The sequence below is a fragment of the Talpa occidentalis genome, unplaced genomic scaffold (assembly GCF_014898055.3).
Source record: "Talpa occidentalis isolate TD23 unplaced genomic scaffold, MPIMG_talOcc4v2.1 talOcc4.5, whole genome shotgun sequence".
NCBI lineage: Eukaryota > Metazoa > Chordata > Mammalia > Eulipotyphla > Talpidae > Talpa > Talpa occidentalis.
In genome coordinates, this window is record NW_023604861.1 from 105,984,265 (window position 1) to 106,008,911 (window position 24,647).

Here is a 24,647-nt window from a genome sequence, read left to right on the forward strand (position 1 = left end):
GAGTTGGTTAAGAGGGTGCACCCTTTACACAACATAATATCTTTAGTAGCTACAGCAACTTGAACCACAGGCACTTGTTGAAAATTAGAATCGATGTGTTTTTGAAATTGATTTTCCTAAATATATTTCCAGATATTTGCTTGCCACATTGCTATCAGAATCGTTGACTGAAATTGCCTGAAAGGAGAAATGGAAGAATGAATGAATGTGTTAGAATTTTCAGAGTAGCCTTTTATGAGACACTTATATTACTGAATATCTCTAGATGGAACAGTAAGTTAGTTCCACGAAGCAAATACAGAGATACTCCGATTTTTTGACTCAGTTACTGAGTTAAAATACAAGACAAGGTTAATTCTAAATTGATATAATTTATTAAACATGAAATTATTGTGGCTGTTTTTAAACAGTATTTCTGATTTTCTGTTTCTTTAAACATCAAAACAATGTTAAATTGTTAAACAGAAATAGAATGATATAATAGACACTTGTAGGTAACTACTGGTTTAACATGTGATTTTAATGTTCTTTTTCTTTAAGTGGCATAGGCTCTCCCATGAGCCAGTTGGTTTATCCCTGCCTACCTATGTATGCTTGGCTGTTTTTGTAATGCAATACTGTATTTTCTTCAGAAGTCTTAATGAAGTAGCCAGCTGCAGAACAATCCTGATCCTTAGATCAAAATGGCTTTCCATGTGGAAGGACTGATAGCAATCATCATATTTTACCTTCTAATATTGCTGGTTGGAATATGGGCTGCTTGGAAAACCAAGAACAGTGGCAGTACAGAAGAGCGCAGCGAAGCCATAATAGTTGGTGGCCGAGACATTGGTCTGCTGGTGGGTGGCTTCACCATGACAGGTAGGTTAAAAGGCTGCCCACTCCTTGCATCCCACCCTTCCTTGGCTGCTTAAAGTGACAAAGCAAATGTTACTCTTTGTCACTTAGGCATTCTTTATGGTCACTGCTTGTATTTTTTAATTAATTTCAATTTTTTTAAACAAAAATAAAATGGTTTCCAGTAGAAGTACTTGAACAAAATTATTTTATATTAAATCACTGTACAGAACTTAAGTGAAACAAATCCAGCTATCTGGACTGTGCAGTCCGTAGAAGCAGAGTAAAAAGAAAGAGATTAAGAAATGTACAAAAGTTTATTAATGTTACAAGTTAACCATTCTGTTAATTAATGTGATAAAGTCAGCATCATGTCATGTTCATTAATATAGGCATGAAGCTTTGGCTTTGAGTTGCCTTAAATGATAAATGTCAATGAATACCATATGATTTAAAACTGATTAAATCAATTTAGGAGCAACACAATTCCAAATTGATCAATGGCCTGTGCTGAAACCTAATTCTCCCACTTAATAAACTAATTTCCTTCTAGGAAGACAAACACATGTTATGGAAGCCACAGAAATGGGGAAAAAACAGATAACCAGGCACACTGATATGAAAGAAAAACGGTAGGGTGTGTCTTAACAGGAATCCCTCAGCCACCATCTTCAAGCTTCTCCCTTTCAAACCTCTGTGCTGGGAAGAGCCAATATGTTTGTTCTCCTAAGTCCAGAGGTTCTGTTTAAATTGAGTTTTTAAATTTTATATTCTTCTTCATCATTGAAAATAATGTGAAAATTATGCTTTAAATATTGATACATGTTCAATACAATGCTATTTTTATTTTAGAGTCTCAATAGGATTTTAGACATTAGCAACATAAGTCATTCTAACAGGAGTTCAGAATGCCCATTGGATGTGGAATTCCACTGGAAAACACATCCAAATGATACAGAACTTCATTCCGGAGGGCTATTTTAAAATATTCCATCCTCTATATCAAATAGTTTGCCAAACCAGTCTGTGAAGACTGCATCCCCATTTGACCATCTAAGACCTACAATATTCTAGAAAAATTTCTGGGCTATACGTATTATCTTTTCAGATATTCAGCTTTCATGTTTGTTTAACTCTTTGCCAACTATACATGTTTTCATTTGATTTTTATGACATTATAAAAGAGCTCTGTGGTAAGTAAAGAGCAACAAGGTTAACATGGACTAGAGTCAAGGCCAAACCCAAATTTTCTGGCAGCCACTCCCTAGGGTCCCTCCACCATGTGCCACATGCCGCCCTCTAGCTTTTCTCATATTATTTCTTTATAAAGGTATAGTTTGTAAAGAAGTTTTTTAATCTTCTGTTTCTAATTTTTTTATGAATACATACATATATAGAACAATTTATATTGTACAAAATACTTCATATGATGCATAATATACAAAAGTAGATACAAAGACAAAGAATAAGAATCATTCATAAACCTATCATCTGCAGATAAGTTTAGTGAAATGTTGATATAAATATTTTTCTGTTCTTTTCTCTCCTTAATGAACAGTATGCACAATCTTTTATCTTCATTTTTTACAATAGCACAGACATTTATTTCCCTAAAGATCTAGATGTGGTACTGGTATCTGAAGTGGATGAAAATATTGTGATTATATTCCCCTTAGATTCCTCCTATTACAAATAAAATGAGAAGAAAATCAAAAGAAAACCACAAAAGTTGTGATTTCACTCAGAAGACTGATGAAAAGAATAAATGAGCAGTTGTATATAAAAATATTTTGTTCATTGTAAATTACTATAATGTTCTATTGTTCTAGTTTTACATTATATTTATTATGTCCATAAAGATAATATCTCTGACTTTGTGTTTTTAAAATCATTTAATCTTTTATCTAACAGGTTATTAAAATGTGTAGAAAACTTTTAATTATATTTTTATAGTGTTGTGGTCTATATTAGTTTTCAAAACCAAAAAAAAAAACCTTAACCAATATCATAATTCATTTAAAATCTGAACTATATTATCTAAACTTCATCATACTCATTTTATTAATTTAATTTATTTATGCATACATGAACTGGGGTGTAGGCCAGAGGGCGGGGGGGCAGGGTGAGAGGATTCACCAGAGACAGAGTAGTAGGCAGATCAACTGAAACACACTACTGAGGGGTTGAGCTGGTGAGACAGGAGAGATATGCTGTGCCATGTGGGTTAGCTCCCTGGCCAAGGATAAAACTCACGTGGCATTGGTTGGTGATAGCTTAATAGCGCTGAGACTTTAACCCCTGCACCACCAGGGAGGCGCTCATTGTATATATTTTATATATGATAGATTGAAAATAAAAATGCAAAAAGAAAATTGATGGATTCTCTTTCAACATAATCAAAGGGTTATGTTTAATCATAATAAGTAGTCATGTCTTCACTTCTACATTATAATATTTGTAGTCATTTGGACACCAGTTATCTTATTGGATGTGAGAGAGGAGACCAACACAATAAAAAATTATTTTTAAATAAGCTTTGTGCCTCTAAGACCACCAGATCATTTATCTTGTGCAGTGAATCATTCTGACGCACTGGTACCAGTCCAATTGGTTAACAGGAAGATAAAGACTCAGATTCTGTGCGTGTGAGGATTCATGTCTTCCAGCTACCCAATCATGGGGGGACCCTTATTAAAATTTCAGCAGAGCTTAAAATGATAAAGGCAAATAATAGTATTTACTATTTGTTGCACCCATGCAACAAATAGTATGAGGATAAGAGTAGCTCCTGTAAATGTATTCAGCAACTTTAGGATTTTGTACATAAACATTCCCTATAAATGTACTTATAAAATCCCATTGCAAGAAGGTCCTTCCATACTAATCTTTCAAAAATAGCACAACCCAAAAACATTTTCTCTTCTTTGATTTGTGTTTGGATTAAAAGTCAGATACATTCTGGTATGAACACAATAAAAATGCTTGTCATGGACAGTTTCATAGACATTACTTATTTTACTTGCATTCTGCAATATCTTAGAGCATTTTTCAGTCAATTTTTTCCCAATTGGATTATACATCCTAGAATCGTCATGTCTGATGTTTCTTGCCCAATTCTGTTCTGCATACTTTTGAGTATTTTAAGTATTTTAATATAGCCTTAAAAAGATATAAACTGCAAAGATTTAAGCATTCTGTTTACCTTTGTTTTCCAGCAAGAATCAAATATTATATTGTCTTCTCAGAGAAAATGGTAGCATTTTCACATATTTCTTGATTCAAAATTATTTAAGAAAAACATGTTTCCTTTACCTCCTTTCTGCAGCTATTGCACTACAGAAATTTTTTAATTATAACTGAAGGAGACATAATCCTTGTTATTCTCTACGAAATATCTTACTACGAGACACAGATCAGAAAATAAGTTCAAACTGGTATATAGCCGACATTTTAAACTCTTCTTAGAGCTCACCTCAGTCCTACATGTGCATTGGCTACTTGGGAAGGCTACTTGGGAAGAGAGAAGTAATTTAAACTCATTTTAAATACCCTGAAGAAAAAAAAAATATCATCTCTCCTTCCTTTTCTCGCTTAGAAATTTAAGACAGTAAGTGTAACATAGTTATGGTACAGGATAGATTTGCCATAATCTGATATATTTAGATGTTTAAGAAGCAACTCTATTAATGAAAAGCACATACACTCATAGCCAACCATGCACATGCACACAGAGACACACATACACACAACATCAAACACGTCACTCCTTGAGGGAAATGGCCATAACAAGTGTAAAAAGATCATTGGAATTAAAACAGGAAGATCTTGGGCCTTCCTGGTGGCTTATGGGTTAAGTCTCAGCACAATACCATGGCCTGAGTTCCATCCCCCAGCAAGGGAACTAACCCCCATGGAACAGCAGACCTCTCCTGTTGCACCCACTGCTCCCCTCAGAAATGTATTCAGTAGATCTGTTCTGCTCCCCACTTTGTCTCTGGTGAATCCTCTCACCCTCTGCACCTCTGGCCTACATCCCAGTTCTTCTATGCAAAATAAATAACAATTTTACAATAACAGAATAATTCTTTTAAAAAAAACAACAGGAAGGTCTTGAAATAACACACGACCCCATGTTATGGAGGCTGAGAATACTACCAAGGATAGAAATAGTCATATAAGCTATTGTATGGGATCTCAGACTATGATACATATCATATATAATATAATATTATATATGATATATATATAATATATGCAAAATATATCCTATATTACCCTTTAAAAGTGTTCATGATTAAATGGATATAGAAAACATCTGGAGCAATGCTGTCCAATAGAAATATAACATGAACCCTAAATGCAATGTTACATTTTCTACAAACCACTTTAAAAAACATAAAAGAAATAGATGAATTACTGTAAATAGAATTATTTAGCTCAATACATTGAAAATGTTTTCATTTCACTGTGTAGTCAATTAAAAAAATTATTGAGACATCTTACATTTATTTCCCACAATAAGTATTTGAAAACCAGTGTGTATTTTTTTAAAAGATTTATTTTTATTTATACAAGAACTGGGATACAGGCTAGAGGCATGGGAGGGTGAGATAATTCACCAGAGACAGAGCAGGGAGCAGAACAGGCAGACAACCGAAGACACTGCTAAAAGGAGCTGTGGGCGAGACAGAAGAGGTCTGCCGCACCATGTAGGTATCTCTCTGGCTGGCCAGGAATCGAACCCGCACTGTAGAGACTGTGGACAGCGTCGTCACAACGCTGCACTCAACCCGCTGCACCACGGGGTAGGCCCACCAGTGTGTATTTAAGTCATAGCATATCTCAATCCAGACTAAATAGCCCCATTTCTGTGCTCAATAGTTACATGAGGCACTGTGTTTCACTGAGTAGGTTTAGGGTATAAGAGCATGACAGTGTCTTTTCCTCACTTTTCATTCTATTTCAGCCACCTGGGTTGGAGGTGGTTACATCAACGGGACAGCTGAAGCAGTGTATGTACCAGGTCATGGCCTAGCTTGGGCTCAGGCACCAATAGGATATGCTCTTAGCCTGGTTTTAGGTAAGTGAAACTTCAAACTTTAGTGACCCATTCAGTAAAACTTACAGATTCAAGTATGGAATAACAATCAAACAATGGGCATAACTATTCTGGAACTATTCTGGAGAAATGTTTCCAGAAATCTCTAAGTAGCAGGATACTATTGCTTAGATTACTTGATCTCTTGATTATGGAATACATTAAAAAAAAAATGAAGTAACCTCTTGATTTTTACAGTTATCAAAGCATTAACATTTAAATGTTAAAGTTAACATTTTTTCTTTCAAAAAATCCATATTATTTCAAAAATAATGTGGATATAGCATTAAAAAATGAATCAACTTGAATTGTACCAAAATTTCCTTTTTCAAGTCAAACTAATAAAATATCAAGAATATTAAATAACAGAGCTCCTAATTATTTTTTGCCCCCAAAGTACTTTCACTAAATCTTATGTTTATTCAAAATGTCTGAATTCTATGCTGAGAGACGAATGCATGAAAGCATTTTACATTTTATTAGTACTTTTAAAAATTTATTTTTAATTGAGGTAATATTTGGATATCCCCATCAGGTACTGCCACCATCAATCAAATATGGTGTCTAGTCTGCTACCATAGTCTACTGTGCTCTCTTCCCTCTTCAGTCTTAACCATCCCTCCCCACCCCCTTCTGTTTTGTAGTTAATTTTTAAGAATTCTGTAGTCAACTTTCAAGCTTATCTTTATCTGAATTTTGGTTTAGTTTCTCTATAGTCCACATACTAGTGATACCACCCCATTTTTATCTTTCTCCTCATTTCACTTTTTGTAATGAGTACCGCACTGGTCCATGTTTTTCGATCAAAATGTATCAGATACACCAATCAATTGACCTTTAGATGTAAGCAAGCATGAACATGTTGAGAAATTTTATTTGGTTGCTAAATATTTCTTGATTTTGTACTCACAGAAAGGTATTTCAGAACGGCTCACAACACATAAACGTGTTCTAAAATATTCATTTTCCTTAAGAAATTACAGCACAGTAAAACAGAGGAAAAGACTATTATTTTTCTCAGAAACACTTGTTTAATTTCTTGTAGGTGGTCTGTTCTTTGCAAAGCCCATGCGTTCCAGGGGATACGTGACAATGTTAGATCCATTTCAGCAGATCTACGGAAAGCGCATGGGTGGGCTCTTATTTATTCCTGCACTAATGGGAGAGATGTTCTGGGCAGCAGCCATTTTCTCTGCCCTAGGTAAGGACCATAGCTGAATCTGTCTGCTTATCTGAACATCAGATATGTTACTTGGCTTTCTTTAGTCGCAGGTCAGCCTACCCTCAACCTCTCTCACGCGATTAATGCAGCCTTCTCCCTGCTTGCAATTCTGGCTCTTCCTGCAGTCTCCACATGTTAGTTGGACTCATCCTTATAAAGCACAAATTTGATTTTGCCCTGTTACTGCTTAAAACCACATGAAAACTCATATGATGTTTATGACTGTGACTCTGATTCTCTCATCATTTCCCACCTCCTTCCTTTCAGAACTGTAATTCTCTCTTGCCTCTGACACTTTACAAATCTAAGTGTCCTCTGCTTTGGACTCACCTCCACTCTGTCTTTCACATCCACTTAGTTAACTAAGAAGTGTCATTCAAGTCCTCCTTCAGAAGTCATTTCCTCAGAGGAATCATCCTGAATTGCTGGATGCCTTACATATGAGCTTCTTTAGGCACCTAAATTTTGTTCTTATTGGACTTATCATGTTGTATAATTATTTGCCTGTTAACTTATTCCATGTCCAATATCTAACCTCACAAAAGATATTACACATTTTTTAAAGATTTATTTATTAATCCATCCAAGAGCTGGGGTACAGGCCAGAGATGTGGGGGGTGAGAGGATTCACCAGAGACAGAGTGGGGAACAGAACAGGCAGACTGACTGAAATACACTGCTGAGGGGAGCAGCAGGCAAGACAGGAGAGGTCTGCTTCATCATGTGGTCTCTCCCTGGCCGGCCAGGGATCGAACTCATGCTGCAGAGGCTGTGGATTGCTTCAGAGAGCAGTGCTTAACCGCTTGCGCCACCAGAGAGACCCTATTATACATTTTTTGAAGGCAGGTACTATGCCTTGTGAATGAATGAATGAATCAGTCAATCAATCAATCAATCATTCAACTATAGCTGTATTTTCTTCTAACAAGAAAAAAAAAATCTTTGTTTCTCCTCAAAATAACCCCATCACTTCATAAAGTATTGGGTTGTGGAAATGTTTAGGGAAATAGGAAATGAACTTAAAGCCTTTAGGGGCTTATTTACCGCCAAGATCACATAATGCTAAGGACAATCTGTCCTTAGCTTTTGGAGTCTTAACCCATTTGTGAGATTCAGAAAACAAGAAATAGTAGGAGTTCTTCAGGCTCAATATGCTCCCTTTTGATCAACGGAAATCTAAACTAACCACCAATGTTAACTTCCTACTTGAAGTTCAACACTATTGGAAGTTCCACAACCTTCCTCAGTGAGTTTTGTTATTGTTTGGCATAAATACATCCATATATTTCACTCTCCATATGTTTTACCCTCCACCTCTTACAAATGGATATAAAAGATTAGAGTCACAAATGGAAATAAAAGGCTAACATCCACAATTAGACTCTGATCAGAACAAAAGTAAGATAAAATTAATTCCCTTCTGTATGAAATATTCTAGATTACAAACTTTTTTTTCGTATTAGTGTTATCAGATCTGGCCTCTGCAATTTCATGTAGGTATATAACTTTTGATTCTTTCTCTCTCATACTCCTGTATAATCTTATATTTTCTTGAACTCCAACTGTAAAACAAAGGAGTGATATGATGAAGAAGAGAATTTGATAGAAAATACTGTAGCAAACTCAGCATAAATATTGCATTTTTGTAATGCTAGATGATAATTTTCTACAACTACCACTGCACTTTAATCCTAATAAAATTGTATGTACAAATAAACCTTCCTTCTAACCTTGGTCTCATTAGCTAAGAAGCATTTGTAGTTTATTTTTCATCGGTTTCAACAGCAAAAAAATTGGGTCTTAAGGACAAACTACCTGCTGATATATAAAAAAAAGGAGTGGGCTGAATATCTAACAGAAAGTAAAATGTTCACCTACTGAAAAAAAAAAGGGGGTTGATTTATATAACAGAGCCCTGAAATAGGATTAATAAACTAATATTTCTAAAGTATTCTAAAGATGAAACATAATAGCTAAACTCAGAACTTTACTGCAAGTAGTTATTCTTGTGTGTGTATGTAGGTGGGGGGTATATTTCTATATGTATTTCAATGTATATGTAAAGTGTATTTCTTTCTCCCTCTACATAAGCACACATAAACATATGAAAACATTACTGCTGTTGCTTGATTTTCATGCCCTGGTAATAAGACTGGATGTGTATTTTTATTTAACAACTATTTTCTTCAAAAATGTAAAAACTATTGCTACTTCACTATGAATGTGCATATATACCACTGAAACATAGGAGATTCTTAAGTGATCTGGTATAAATAGAAAACATCCTTACAGCTTTTTAAAAAATATATATATTTATGCTTCTAACAGTTCAGATTAAGTGAATTTTTTAGAACTTTATTTTTATGACTGAATTAGTAGGCTAATATTTTATAGAAGAACTGGGAGTATAAAATTGATTTTAATCACTACAAATGAATTAATTATTTAAGAAATAATTTAGAGGGAAATTCATACCAATTTAATAATGATATAAAGGTGGGTGGTTTCTCTAAAAGCATGAATTACAACCAAATGGCAGCACCTATACAATGCCAAATCTTTAGGATTCTAGTTCAGTGATGTTTCTTCTATCACATATAGTCTAGCTACTTTTTGAAGATGGATGTACTAGAAATTAAAAATTTCACTAATCTGTGAAAAACAAGTTAGCTTTCAAAAGATAAGGTATTATTAAACTTTTCATAATTCATAATATACAACTAAAATATTATTAAAATTGAGAATAGTCAAAAAGATGAATGACAAAGACTTTCAGATAAAGTTTTAACACAAACGATATTATTTCAGGAAAAATTGTGTTAAACACCTACACAACAATTGCTCAGTCAGTTATCCAAAATTTATCTCTTTCTTTGATCCTACAAGTCCTTACCAAACTTTTTATTAATTGGTTTTTACTCAAGAAAGTAACTTCACTGTGTTACTAAAACACTAATAATATTTTTTAAATTGGTATTGCATACTTTTACTTTAGACCAAAATCTTATAATGCTCTTTGGGATGACTGATTTTCGTCTTTATTGGGTTTCATACATTATTAGCATGCAATTGAGGAGTGGTAGTAGAATGCAAGATTGCAATTAATGATACAAAAAAATAACATATATATATATGTATGTTAGCAAGCCTATCATCACTGTATTTGAAATATGCAATATAAATTCTACAGTTTTTATAAACAATGGGGAAAGGGTTTGTGAAGCAAGAAGTAACTTCTGAACTAGCAGTCCAAGAACCATAGTAGTCCAGCTCTCCAGATCACTCATATCCTCATTGGAAATAAAGACATCAACAAACACAATAACCACAACCACGGGGACTATAACTGAGATGAGAAAGCATACACTACAAAAATGAAGAATGATGTAAAAAATATATAAAATAAACAAATAACACACAATAACAAAGCCGTAAGTTAAGAAAAATGTAAGTTTGATTTCTAAGGAAGTTTTAAATTTTTGATGATAAAACTACTTAAAACCACAATGTTGAAATCTCAGGTCTCTTTAGTATATTAGTATCCTAGGACTATGATTGGAATGGTCCACCAATTAAATAAAATAAAAATGATCATTCACAGAGTTGAAAGACAAAACATTGATAGGTGGAATTTACTAATCTTATTATTTTCTCCTACAAATTTGTCTAAAACCTTGGTACCTTATATTATCTGTCCTCTAACAAAATATGGAAGGATCAGAGTTAATGAAAAATAGCAAATAAATATGAACTGTAAAATATGGGAATGGATGACTATGCTTATGGGACAGGCTTGCTTTTCTCATGGATGTGAGCAAATATATTGCCTATGTTTAGTTAAGTCAGTTTCAAACAAATGGTAGAATTATCTCAAGTTCTTATAATAGTAGTAAATTTATCATGTTTCATGAAATTTCATAATCATATCATTTGGGCATATCCACATAAATAATTTAGCAAAGCACTAATTTCAGAAAGAAGGAATTTTAAAAAAAATCAACACTTACATAAATATATAAAAGTATATGCATAGTCAATTTTTTGAGATATAAAACTTGCAATATAAAATTCACAATTATCATCCAATATATTTCATATTTCAATATTTACTAGAGTAAAATATCTACTATTCCTGAACTTTCAATATATTTTTGCATGGGAAGCAGAATCCATTTCAGACCTTGACCAACAGTGTCCTCTTATTTGCTTTTTAACAGGAGCCACTATCAGTGTGATCATTGATATAGATGTACATGTTTCTGTCATCGTTTCTGCACTCATCGCCATTCTGTATACCCTAGTGGGGGGCCTGTACTCTGTGGCCTATACTGATGTTGTTCAGCTTTTTTGTATTTTCATAGGACTGGTAAGTGGGACATTCACCGAGCTTTCTCTTCCTTTGTTTCCCTTCCTCCCTTCCTCTTAAATCTTCCTCCCTTCCTTCCTACCCTGCATCCCTCCACCCTTTTCCTTCATTTCATATTCCCTTTATTTCCTTTCTCTTATTGTAAAAGAGATGGAGGCATTTTATACCAACTCAGTCAAAATTAATTGAAATATTACTTTCCTTCAGGAGCGATACACCGTAAAATGTATACTATTTTAAAATTTCAATTTCTCTAGGAGTTAATTGCATGAAAATCCCTAGTGTCTCTGTTAGATTTTGACAATGCATCTATCATCAGTTTACTTTTTAGACAAGTTTGGAGTTTCCTTTCCTTCATGTCAAAATGTGATGGAAATTTACATATGATCTTTTTTAAGTTTTGAAGACAACACACTTTTCTCAGAGTATGCTCATGGGACATAAAAATTGACCTGTAGAAAAAAAACTGTGGGTTTCACCTATCTGGAGCCTAAAAACAAACTCAAAAAAGGCTTAAATATGTATGACTGGAGAGATTTATTATGCATGACTAAGTAAAAAGTACCGTATAATTATAAGACAGGGGGATTATTGCATCAGGTATTGCAACTATAATACAACCACCAACACCCATCATCTACCACCATTGTCCACTGTGCTTCCTTCCCTTTTTGATCTTACCCTTCCCCAAACCTTTAACCCACATTGGATGCTCCAGTTCTACTGTCAGCTTTCAAGTGTTAGTTTTTTTTTTTTAATTTTTTTTAGGCTTATGTTATGGAATAATGTTTTTTTTAAGATTTATTTATTTATGCATAGAAGCACTGGTGTACAGGCCAGAGGTATGGGGGGGTGAAAGGATTCACCAGAGCTAGAGTGGGGAACAGAACAGGCAGACTGACTGAAATACACTGCTGAGGGGAGCAGCAGTCAAGACAGGAGAGGTCTGCTGTGCAATGTGGGTAGCTCCCTGGCCAGCCGGGGAATCAAACTCATCCTACAGAGTCTGCAAACAGCTTCACAGCGCTGTGCTCAACCCCTTGCACCACCAGGGAGGCCCTCAAGTGTTAGTTTTTAAGCTTATCTTTAAGTGACTCTTAGTTTACTCTATATTCCACATTAGTGACACCGGACGGCATTTATCTTTCTCTGTCTGACTTAGTACACTTAGAATTAACCCTTCTAGCCCCATGCATGTTGCCAAAAATGGCATGAGTATACCTTTTATGATCACTGAGTAAATAAATATTCATTGTGTATCTATACCACATCTTCTTGATTCACTCACTCATCTGTTTTGGGGCACATAGGTTGTTTCCATAATTTGGCTATAGCAAATATCACTGCAATAAATATGGCAGTGCAAGTTTCCTTTTCCAATTTTTTTTTTTTTTGAAGTTTTTGAGTAGATGCCTTGGAGTGGAATTACTGGGTTGAATGGCAGATCCATTTTTAACGTTTTGAGACAACTCTTCTCTGCTTCCCCTAAAAGTTGCACCAGTGTACCGGGTTCCCATTTTTCCACATCCGTGTCAGCAATTGTTTCTGGTCTTTTCAATATGGGTCATCCTCATAGATGTGGGATGGTATCTAGTTAAGGCCCTATAAATTTGACTGAATAAAGGTCAAATATTGTTTGCTTTCCAAATTTCAAATTGCTATACATGCATATGTTTAAATCAATTAATTTAACCATGTCCTCTCAAATTCTCTAATTCTGTTTATTTTACCAATATTGTAATCTAAAGACTGTTGAGTCTCTCTTCATAACACTTTTTCATACCAAGATTTATTTCACCACCAATTTGTCAATCAATTTTTTTCTTGTAATTTTAATGAATGGGTATCTTTTCCTAGTTCAGATATTAAAAGTGTGCCTATGTGTGTATAAGGACAGAGAAGCTTCTAAAATTGAACGCTTTCTTCTCAAAGTGTTTCTAGTGACTGTTCCTATAATTGATATGACATGGTATGATAAAGCACAAAAGCAGACATTATGTTACCTTAATTTTTCTAAATTAGTATTTCATGGCATGCCACAGAGAATATGATTTCTATAAAAGAAATGACTGAACTTTCTGGTAAATAAAAAAAAATAGGTCAGTGAATCTCTCGTATATTAGACAGCTAAAAATCATAGCATAACCCTCTAATGTCACTTTTTGGTTACAGTGGATCAGTGTCCCTTTCGCTCTAGCACACCCTGCAGTTAGTGACATTGGGTTCACAGCTGTGCATGTCAAATACCAGAAGCCTTGGCTGGGTACCATTGAATCATCTGAAGTCTACACTTGGCTTGACAGTTTTCTATTGTTGGTAAGTGATGATTTCATCTGAAGAATGCAATGTAATTGTTCCCAAAATCAAATGCATTTTCAACATTGCGATGTTTGTAAATTTCACCTATTGACCCATGTCCGTTTCTGAATTGACTACCTTCTGTTGGAAGAATAGTCACTTACTGACTGTGTTGTGGTGACTGACTAGCATAAAAGTGGAGAACAAATGAGACCTTAAAGAGAAAACATCCTGGGTTTATGTAAGGTGTATCCACATTTCTTTTGTGCTATAGTTAAGGAACACCATGCCCTACTCCCAGATACCTCCCCCAATTTGAGAGCCAAGTCATCTGAAAGTTTTAATTTACATTATGTATTAACATTAAAACCATTTTCTTCTGAAATAACTCATTTAGTCACTAATTACTCATTTAGTCACAAATAAGTAAATTAGTGTGTTATAAAGTTGTTAGTGTATAAGATAGGTTGGGAAGGGAGATGTCACTAAAAAGAAAGCCAAGAATGAAACCCTAGGAAGTCAGAAGCTGTTTGGAAACAAGCAGGACCTCAGGGCAAAAGGGTTGGCAGAGCCAGGAGTGGCACCAAAGAAATTAAGATATGACAGAGTGGAAGAAGAGGAGAACATCAAAAGAAATACCAGAGAGTTTATGATGTTAATAATTAGATGGGTTACACGTAAAATAAAACACTGTGTTTGGTTTTAAAGTAAGAAATAAATTATATTTAATATCATAATTAATAGGAAATTATTTATTTTTGCTCCCTCTTTATAGGGGTCACAATAATCTGTAATTATACATTGTGAGTTTGGTTCATTGCCAGATTTTAGCACTAAAAGCATGTGTGTCTGTCCCAGTAAAAACTTTCTTGGTAAGGTAGATACATAAAAGCAAATGTTTCCTATAGTGGGTAGGAGAGCTTCTTTCCCAATAATTACTAAGAAATGTGCTGACTGAAGTTATCCTGGAATGGTTTACTATTATGAATTGAGTGGAGAAACAAATTAAATATTATGTGTGTGTAATTATACCTGCACGGCACGTATTTTTATGACTACATGGAGGAGATGATGAGATTCAGACAAATTGAGCCATTTGTTGATAATCAGAGAATCAAGACCCCAAAGTCCTTTACCCTGCATCATACTTTAGTTTTCAGATTTGGTTTACAAACTATATGATTTAGAATAGATGATCACACCCTTCAGATTTATCTCATTTTAAAAACACCTAATAGTTGTTAATTGCCTCCAAATCATTCTGAGATCCTATGGTTCTCATATAGACGCTGGGTGGAATCCCATGGCAAGCCTACTTCCAGAGGGTTCTCTCTTCGTCGTCAGCCACCTATGCTCAAGTGCTGTCCATCCTTGCAGCTTTTGGGTGCTTAGTTATGGCTCTACCAGCCATACTCATTGGGGCCATTGGCGCATCGACAGGTAGGTCTCTTGCAGTTTTACTAATCAACCCGCTCAGATTATCAATTACTATCCAGCTGTCCTCCTTCCCCCATTTTTTCTCTCACTCCCACATAGTGGTTTATCATGTTTACACATATACAAGATTTTGTCATTTCACTCCGTTTTTGTGGTACTTTGCTAAATTTTAGCACTAAAAATAGATGTTTGTCCCCCCTCCAAAAAAAATTCCCTGGTTAAGAAGGCAGGAAAACGTGAAAACAAATGTTTCCTGTGGTGATGACGAGCTTCTATCCCAAGAATTATTAAGAAATGTGTTTGCTGAAATTGTTATGGAGTTCAATAAATTGTATTATAGTTCATTGTCTCTAATTTTTTTGACTGCTCACCCCACCAATAACACATTTGTTAGAACCCCTCCCATGCTGGTGTATTTATTAATTGTGTATGTGTAATCCTGTCAGCAGTGGTTCTGTGCCAATGTGACATCACCTAAAGACAGGTAAGAAAAAAAAAACCTACTTTTGACGAAACACCCAGGGATTCTATTTTAACAATTTAAGATAGAAGCAGATACCAGTGTTTTTTAAAGTCCCCTTAGTGAGTCAAAACATAGCTTTTGTTGCATGTCATGTTGTTGTCATCACCATGACCACTTAAGGACCTCTTTGAATTGAGATTACTGCTTTATATTTTTAGTAATTTGTTAAGTAAGAGTTTTATTTCAGAGAGAAATGAATCAATAAGTTTATAGGCAAAGATAAACTAAGATTGTAAGTCTTAGTTTAAAAGCAAAAAGCATGTTGAAATGTTTATCTCCCAGTTAGTCTCTACATAGAACATTTTTTTAAATCTCACTCTTAATTTGATTAAGCTTATTAATAACTCCTGACCAGATGTTTCCATGCTATACCATTTTTAAGAGAATTTCATGAAAAATATATTATATTAACCCAAATTCAAAAGACACCTCTAAGTAAAGGTAATTAAATAGACAAGAGGAATCCACCTTCCAGTCAGCTGTGTTTTCTAAAGATGATCCAGAATGATGCTCATATGACTCTTTTGATTTTCAATTAATAAAATTATTTATTTATTTAATTTTCAAAGAGCAGTCATGTTTTATAGGACACACTATTTATTCTAGCTGTTTATTCATGTCATAAACACTAAAAAAACCGGCTGACAATAAAGACGATGTGTCTTTGAATAAAAGACAGCATTTATAGCAGAATCAGAAAACATATCAGACATACTTTGTATGTGTGTGTTAAGAAAAAAGTGAACAGCAAAACAAGCCAATGGAAAGCCTATTTTTTCTTTGAATTAAGTACACACTACATCTGTATTTCTGATACTGTAACATCTCAGATAATGCTATAAAATTGGTTTCACCAAAGCATGACTTTGAGCAATTGTGATGGAAAATGAGGAGGGAAAGAATGGTAGGAGCTAATGTAAATCACTATTTGACCCTATAATCAAGATAATATAGAAGTTAAACAAATAAAAAAGGAACTATACTAACGTACATTTAAAGGTTGCATTGTATGCTTCAGCAGATGCTAGTAAAACTGAACAGTCAAGAAGCTGTGTATTCAAAGAAAAAATTTGTGTTAAAATTCTTTTTGTCACAGAATACAAAAACATCCTGAAACTCAGAACTATATTTTTTATTCAATAAAAAGAATCTGTCCTTGTCTAGCATGCCTCCCAATTCCAGTAAATGAAATGTGATGCAAACAGGAATTTAGTTGAGAGAAAAATAATGCTGAGGAAGCCCCCAACCCAGCTTGTATCCAGGAAGAGGGTGGGTGATAATAACCTACTCTTGTCTTAATCCATTTATGCATGGATAACTTAGGAATGCAGCAGCAAGTATCCTCTCATATCTCCCAATAGTTGAAGAAATAATCTGAATCAATATAAAAACATTTGTTTCTGTGACTCTGTACATGTAATGCCACCACTGCAGAAGAAAAATATGTATCTCACCACCACATTCTATGGAGATCCCATGAATAAGACAAGATGAACCAAACAGAATTAGAAGCCAGGGCAATAGAAGATAATTTTACTTGACCAGTATGTGGACTTCCCACCTAATAAGACTAACATATCTAATTAGAGTAATTAAACATCCTGCTGATTAGACTAATTCATACATTCTGAATTTACTCCAAAAGCTACTAGTTAATGGGATGACACTCCCTTTTCCCACCCCAAAGGTTAAATAACATATGGCTCTCTGGTTGTTGTTATGTTTGTTGTTTCTTTTCAACAGATTGGAACCAGACTGCATATGGGTTTCCAGATCCCAAGACTAAAGAAGAAGCAGACATGATTTTACCAATTGTCCTGCAGTATCTTTGCCCTGTGTACATTTCTTTCTTTGGTCTTGGTGCAGTTTCTGCTGCTGTTATGTCATCAGCAGATTCTTCTATCTTGTCAGCAAGTTCAATGTTTGCTCGGAACATATATCAGCTTTCATTCAGACAAAATGTAAGAACAATTTTCTCAAAACATAATTTATTATGGTTGTTATTTCTGTCATTGTATTTATTATGTATATAGTATTATGTGCTTATTAATATTTGTGTAACATCTGACTTACTTTGATTAAGCACATAAGGTTAAATAATGAATTTTATTTATTTTGGAAGCAAATTTTTTAATGCTGTTATTCATGTTAATAATGAAAGAAACAAATCAATATAACTACAACCCAGGAGATGCAGTCATATTGGCATAATATAAACTTCTTTTTCTGATGAATGAGTAATGAAACCTAAAATATGTTAGAAAAACTTTGAGTTTAATTAAATATAAGAAACTTGAGATCTCTAGTAGAGGCAGAACATGGTAAGTTATCTCATGTATTTGTGTAACATCTGTCATTCTCTTCACTTTATCTATAAAATCTGTCTTTGTGAAGAAAAAAGCCTTATAATTTGACTTTTAATTAAATTGAGTAGGTACAGAACAGCACGATATTGTGTTCACTATCAAGGGACTACTAGCCCCTCTCCACCTTCTTGCATGAATAAAATTTTGCCTTACACAGGGTTTTCTAAGTAATAGTTAACAAAGCTTGCTTTTTAAGGTGTTTAGCCTTAAAGATGTTAGGGCTCTGAGGCAGAAAGGAAGCAAGGATAAGCCAAGCCTCCTCACTGTCACATAGGACTATTCCAAAACATATAAAGCTTTATTATATTTTTATTCCTCTATTATATCTTGTAAGCACATCCCGCCTCTCTCTCTTCAGGGAAAAGAAAGGGCAGTCTATGCCCCTGCAAGTGGTAAATATAAACCCTCCCAAAGGTGCCCAAGAGTGCCATCTAGATAGTTTATTCTGAATAGTTTTGTTTAGTCAATAGATTGAGACATTAAAATCAGAGGAATTTTTTAGACCACTTTTAAAGACATAAATGCATCTCATTTTCCACTTAAAGGAGCAAATTGAGTAAAAAACTAACATTATTGCACTTTCTTGCAGGCAACAGACAAAGAAATTATTTGGGTCATGAGAATCACAATATTTGTGTTTGGAGCTTCTGCAACAGCCATGGCCTTGCTAACAAAGACAGTGTATGGGCTCTGGTACCTCAGCTCAGACCTTGTGTACATCATCATCTTCCCACAGCTGCTCTGTGTGCTCTTCATCAAGGGAACCAATACATATGGAGCCGTGGCAGGTTATGTTTCTGGCCTATTCTTGCGAATAACTGGTGGGGAACCATACCTGTACTTGCAGCCCTTAATCTTTTACCCTGGTTACTACCCTGATAAGGATGGCATATATAATCAGAAGTTCCCATTTAAAACCCTTGCCATGGTTACCTCATTCTTAGCCAACATTTGTTTCTCTTATCTAGCCAAATATCTATTTGAAAGTGGAACCTTGCCACCAAAATTAGATGTATTTGATGCTGTTGTTGCAAGGCACAGTGAAGAAAACATGGATAAGACAATTCTAGTCAAAAATGAAAATATTAAATTAGATGAACTTGCACCTGTGAAGCCTCGACAGAGCATAACTCTCAGCTCAACTTTTACCAATAAAGAGGCCTTCCTTGACATTGATTCCAGTCCAGAAGGGTCTGGAACTGAAGATAATTTATAATGACCACATCTAAGTAAATTACTGCTTTCTCAAGCAAAGCACTATAACTGGTTAGTCCTGGAAGAATGATTTGCAGCATATTAAAATATATGTAAAACATAGACAACATTCAGGAGGACAAAAATCCATATAAAAGTGCAATTGCACAGATACAAGCCAAGCTAGAAGGAAACAACTATGAAAGCGACAACTTTCTCACTCATCAATATTTCATCCTCATTTGACTCTGACTCCAGATAGTTTTACTAAGTACTCACAAATTATTAAAGCTCCACTCAAACAACAGACCACCAAATGGAGTATTTATCTTCTTATTATGATAAAGGAAGTATATATGAAAGCACTTAGGAAACTGAATAGTCTTACTCCAAACTTTGCTAATGTACAGGTGAGTCTTGTTTAATTATCACACTGACGCTATGAGAATAACTCATTTGTCACTCCAGCGAATGGTGTAGTTATTAACCCTCTGATTGTCTTGATGTGACGAATAACCCTTTCATTCATGTTCCTAACTGTAACATTTGCTAAATATGCAATATGTTTTTCTTTTAGTGGTAACATGTGTTAATCTGAGCACAGGCAAAGCAAATCCAATAAGCATTGTATGGCAGCATTTCTTTATGGGCAAAATGATAGGAAAACAGAACCCATCCTAGTAGAAGTGCACTGGCCTCCATTGAGTGTTGTTTCTACCTGCCATTTCCATTGAGAAGGTTACCTGGAGCAGGAAGGCACAATTATTAGGCAAGTTTACAGCAATAAATCTAGAAGTCCATTAAGTAGAAAGTGAGGGAGAACAGTAAGTTTTTATCTTCCTTTGAAGTTTATGGAGTTTTGCCTCATGATAAAGGAAGGAAATGTATTAGTTTACTCTCCAAATTAGTATTGGAAGTGAAAATGAGCCATATGAAAGGTACAGTAGTTACATAGTGTCAATTAAGGTTAATGAGGGAGAAACTACACCTCCTCATAGTAAAACTAGTAAAATAAAAGTCAGTTTTGAAAATTCATCAAAATTTAGTAATTTAGTGTCAAGAGTGACTCTGTGACACTTTCTTGCATAAGCCAGTCTTAGATTCTAGATGAATCACCACCATAAAATGTATACAATGAATTCTCAAATGGAGAATAAAGTAGAAATACATCCTAAAGGGAAGAAGCCATCAATTTTACACTTGTTGTTTACATAACTTTCATGAGGTTGGTCATTAAATATTATTTTGCTCCTTTTCTGGAGCTTTAGAGTGTGTGTGTGTGTGTGTGTGTGTGTGTGTGTCTGTATAATGGTTTGTATCCATTTTGGAATTTTAAATGTTTTCCCCACCAGTCACATAATAGAAATAACAAGAGCTGTGTCTACAAAAGCTGAATGAACCGATAAGCTGACAAAATTATCTGAGCACTGGATCTAATAAAGAAAGGTGGGCTGAATTATTCAAACTAAAGCACTTTTTCAAAAAATATTTCCTTTTTGAGATTTAGAGACAAAGTGAAGTTAACTTCCTCTGTAATATTAATTATAAAAGTTGTACATCTAGAATTTCTTTTTTTGTTGTTTTAATTATAATTATCTAAGAGCATCAGATAATCTATATCCTTTGTTATTAGATACGAATTAAATTTACAGGATAATTTTCAAAATACAAAATTAAATAATTTCACATATTATAACTCCTGTAATTTAATGCTTTATCAAAACTTGATGATGAAATGTGACATGCACTTGAAAACTTTACACAACTTTATCTATACCTATATGAAAAAAGAATTATTTTTCGTTAATGCCTAGTTTCCTATGGAATATTTAGAAAGAGCACATTTTTGGAACCAGTAAGTGTGAGTTCCAAGATTCTCAAATATGGATTGAGAGAAGAGCCAGAGGAAACATATTTAAAAAAAAAACTGAAATAGAAACATTCAATATATAAAAGTAATTAATTGATGAGGACTACAGTTTCTGAAAAACATGTTTCAGACATGTCTTGTTTTTCAGCATATTGCCCAAGTAATGGCTTTTATCCACTCCATCACTATAAAGTTTCTTCAACCTATTTAGACCATGCTTTCATAGAAATACATCACCCATATGATAATAGAGGACAACAGGGAAGCAAAGTCTCCTTACTGACATTATATTTTATAATTTTGTTGGGGCAACAATTGTCCAAGCAAATAAATATATTTAAATTCAGTGAAAAAGAGAAAATATTAAAAGTGAAAATTATTCTATTTCATTCATTTTGTCATAATAGAAAGATAAAGAGAAATGAAATTTACCTTGTCCAACATGTTAACAACTAGATAAGTAATTTAAGCCTACTAGTAATGTTCTGTTTTTATTTAACTCATAACTTTCCAACTACTCTCAAACTAGACATATAAAAAACTAGTTTGGTATAAAGTCCACATTAACATGATTGATGTTAGCAAAATGGCTTAAGTACAAAATAGTTGAAGATGAAGAAGAACGAAACAGGGACCACAGGGTCTTTATGCATGTTACACACACATTTCCAAGGAAAGATCAAGTTATAAAATGTAGGAGACTATCACTTGCTGTTTTGACATCATGGGTAATGTGGCTTTGCTCAGTGGGCCTAATTTTCAAAAACCTATTCCCAATGAAAGTAAGCAACAGAAACATTTTTAAGCATTGACTATTTAACCTTTCCGGGCAATAACACCTGTGGATAAAGCATGAAAATAAAACTTTTTATTTTCATACTTTTATAATGGTAACATGTTTCTTGTAATTTTGTTTTTCACACATCTTTCAGAACATGAAGCTTGTATCTACATTAAAAATCAACAAGCTTTCAAATATTCAGTGTCAAAATCCAACTTCACTGCTACACTTAATAAGTAATAAATTTTATGTGAATATCAAATGAATGTAAGCTTGAAATAAGTGAATCTAATGTAATGGCTATTAGCTTTTTTATTTGGAAATAATGTATCAGCGTTCTTTATAAACATACACTGTGACTTTTTCTTTTTAGTCTTCAAGAAAATTTACTCTAGTATGATGTGTAATTTATTGTAAGTTTGCTACTGAACATACATATAGCAGTTCTAAAACATATATTTTTGTCTGTCAAAATATATAAATTATGCTTAAAATAAGTTGACATGCAATTATACATGTAAATGTTTTAAATGTAATGGTATTACATTAAATTGTGCTGGTGCAATTCAGGATGTCATTGCCTAGGTTTGGCTTTTTGGGGCTCTCTCATAATAAATATAAATGGTGCTTCAAGACAATACTCCAATGGAATTGAAATAAACTATATCATCAATAGAACATATGCAAATGACAGAGATATTGGCCCTCATATAAATCTTGGGTCAATATATGATATCATATCTCAAAAAATGCAAATTATTTTTCTTGGAAAAGAAGTTTTGTTATTGTACATAGACATTTCCTTTAATCCATGAAGTCAATAGACATACTATCCATTCCATTAATATAAAAAATCCATTAATATCTTAAAATTCAAATAGATGTTTGTTCATTTCTTTTAATTGTTGATTTGGGATCTACAGCTAGTCACTAAGTGACAAACTAGTTCACATTATGCTCTAAGATATACTTCATATTTTTTTTATCCAATATGTCCTAATTTTATTTTTTTAGTTCCTAATTTTATTTTTTTATGTTTCTTTTTTTTAAATAATAAATTTTATTTTTATATTCCCCATACAATTTCAACCCCCCCCATTCTGACCCCAATCCCTCCCCTCCCGCCCCCATCCCCCAAAAAGTGTCTCTGGTTCATAGTTGTTTTTTGATTTTGATTTTCACTTTTTTATAGTTATTCGTTTTCCTGGTCCCTTATTTAAGTTTTCTAGATTCCTGCAGGAAATGCAAATGGCCAACAGGCATATGAAATAATGTTCAACATCACTTATACTTCATATTTTTTACCTTGCTCTCTCACACCATATAATTTATAAAATTATAAACTACATATCCTCAGAAGAACTTTAGCCTCCTATACTTTAATCACAAACATTAGTACTTTTGGATGTATATTGGAAGTAGGACCTAGAATGAGCTTATAAATGTATGAAGGAAAAACAAGTAATTGTATTTTATCACACCAATTTATGCACTATTATATACACACTTCTAGGAAAAGTATTTTATCACAATAGATTTGTCACAAATCTGTTACATAGGGGAAATTAGTAGAAATTAGAAAAGAGGATGTAGAGAATATAGCATTGGAGACTTAAAATTCCTTCATTGTAATCATTTTGTTTAGAGTGTTTACTTTGATCATTAACTTTCTCTTAAGGCTGATATTCTGAAAGCGACTCAGTGAGCTATAGGATAATGATAAATGATTATTTCCACATTTTATTCACTCACTAAAGAAGAGCACCCAAATAGTCATTTTGTGTTGTTTAAATTATCTAAAATCAAAGAAAGAATACATGGTAAGTTTGTTTTAATTTTATTTAAAAAACTATAGCTATCTATTTAAAACAACTGAAAGCATTATATAATTTGAAGTTGAAATCCTCTGTTGGTTTATTAATTTTTAATCTAGTCGCAGTTAAAGTAGGACAAAGACCTAATAACAGAGTTTAGAGAAGTGAGAAAGGTATAACTGAAAACAGTCCCAGTTGTGCAAGGAAATACAGCTGAAGAGAGCCCTAGCATTTAAGAATCACACGCACTGGTTTTTAGGTCCAAAAACAAACCAGCTCAGAGAATTACTGAAATTCTCTGGGATCTCTGTTTCATTAGGTTGGATTTCTGATTTAGATAATCTTTAAAGTGTTCTATATCTCTGAATTTTGATTACACTCTTATTTGGAAAACTAGTTAGGAAACTGTAGCATTACAGATGATAGGAGTGGGACTGTGAGGAAGACACACAGCTTCAAATAGCAGCTCAGCCTCAAGTGGACGGTCCTAACAGCCAAGTCACTTTAATGTCTGGAGCCTCAGTTTCCCAAACTGAGATTGTATTTATCTATTATTAGACTGAAATTCTATGACTGCATGGTAGAACATACTTAAAAAAATAAAGATATAGAATAATAAATATAGTTCTCCACCTGGAAAAATTATGAAAAAACATATAACTATCGGGCAAATAATTCTGAAATTAAATCTTATCTTATATGCAAATAGTTTTAAGCATGAACTCTAAATTAGGAACCAATAAAGAAAAGTTAAGTTTTAAAGTAAAGCTATTGATCACATTTGCTTTATTTGACTTTTCAAGGACCTAATTTAATAGAATTTTACTGCTGCTCCACATGC

The 24,647-nt window shown here is 33.8% G+C and overlaps 1 protein-coding gene across 1 annotated transcript; it reads left to right on the top strand.

Annotated features, from left to right (window-relative positions):
• Positions 1 to 683: 683 nt before the first annotated feature.
• SLC5A7 (solute carrier family 5 member 7) lies at positions 684 to 19,363 on the top strand. The gene is made up of 8 exons (XM_037528951.1): positions 684 to 861; positions 5,804 to 5,917; positions 6,981 to 7,136; positions 11,375 to 11,523; positions 13,696 to 13,839; positions 15,108 to 15,261; positions 17,525 to 17,742; positions 18,737 to 19,363. Exons 1-8 carry the CDS (start codon positions 684 to 686, stop codon positions 19,361 to 19,363), a joined length of 1,740 nt encoding a protein of 579 aa, XP_037384848.1.
• Positions 19,364 to 24,647: the final 5,284 nt, after the last annotated feature.

Coding starts and splice junctions, on each gene's coding strand:
- SLC5A7 (XM_037528951.1), top strand. CDS start 684: ATGGCTTTCCATGTGGAAGGACTGATAGCAATCATCATATTTTACCTT. Junction 7,137..11,374: donor AGCCATTTTCTCTGCCCTAG/GTAAGGACCATA, acceptor GCTTTTTAACAG/GAGCCACTATCAGTGTGATC. Junction 11,524..13,695: donor TTTGTATTTTCATAGGACTG/GTAAGTGGGACA, acceptor TTTTGGTTACAG/TGGATCAGTGTCCCTTTCGC.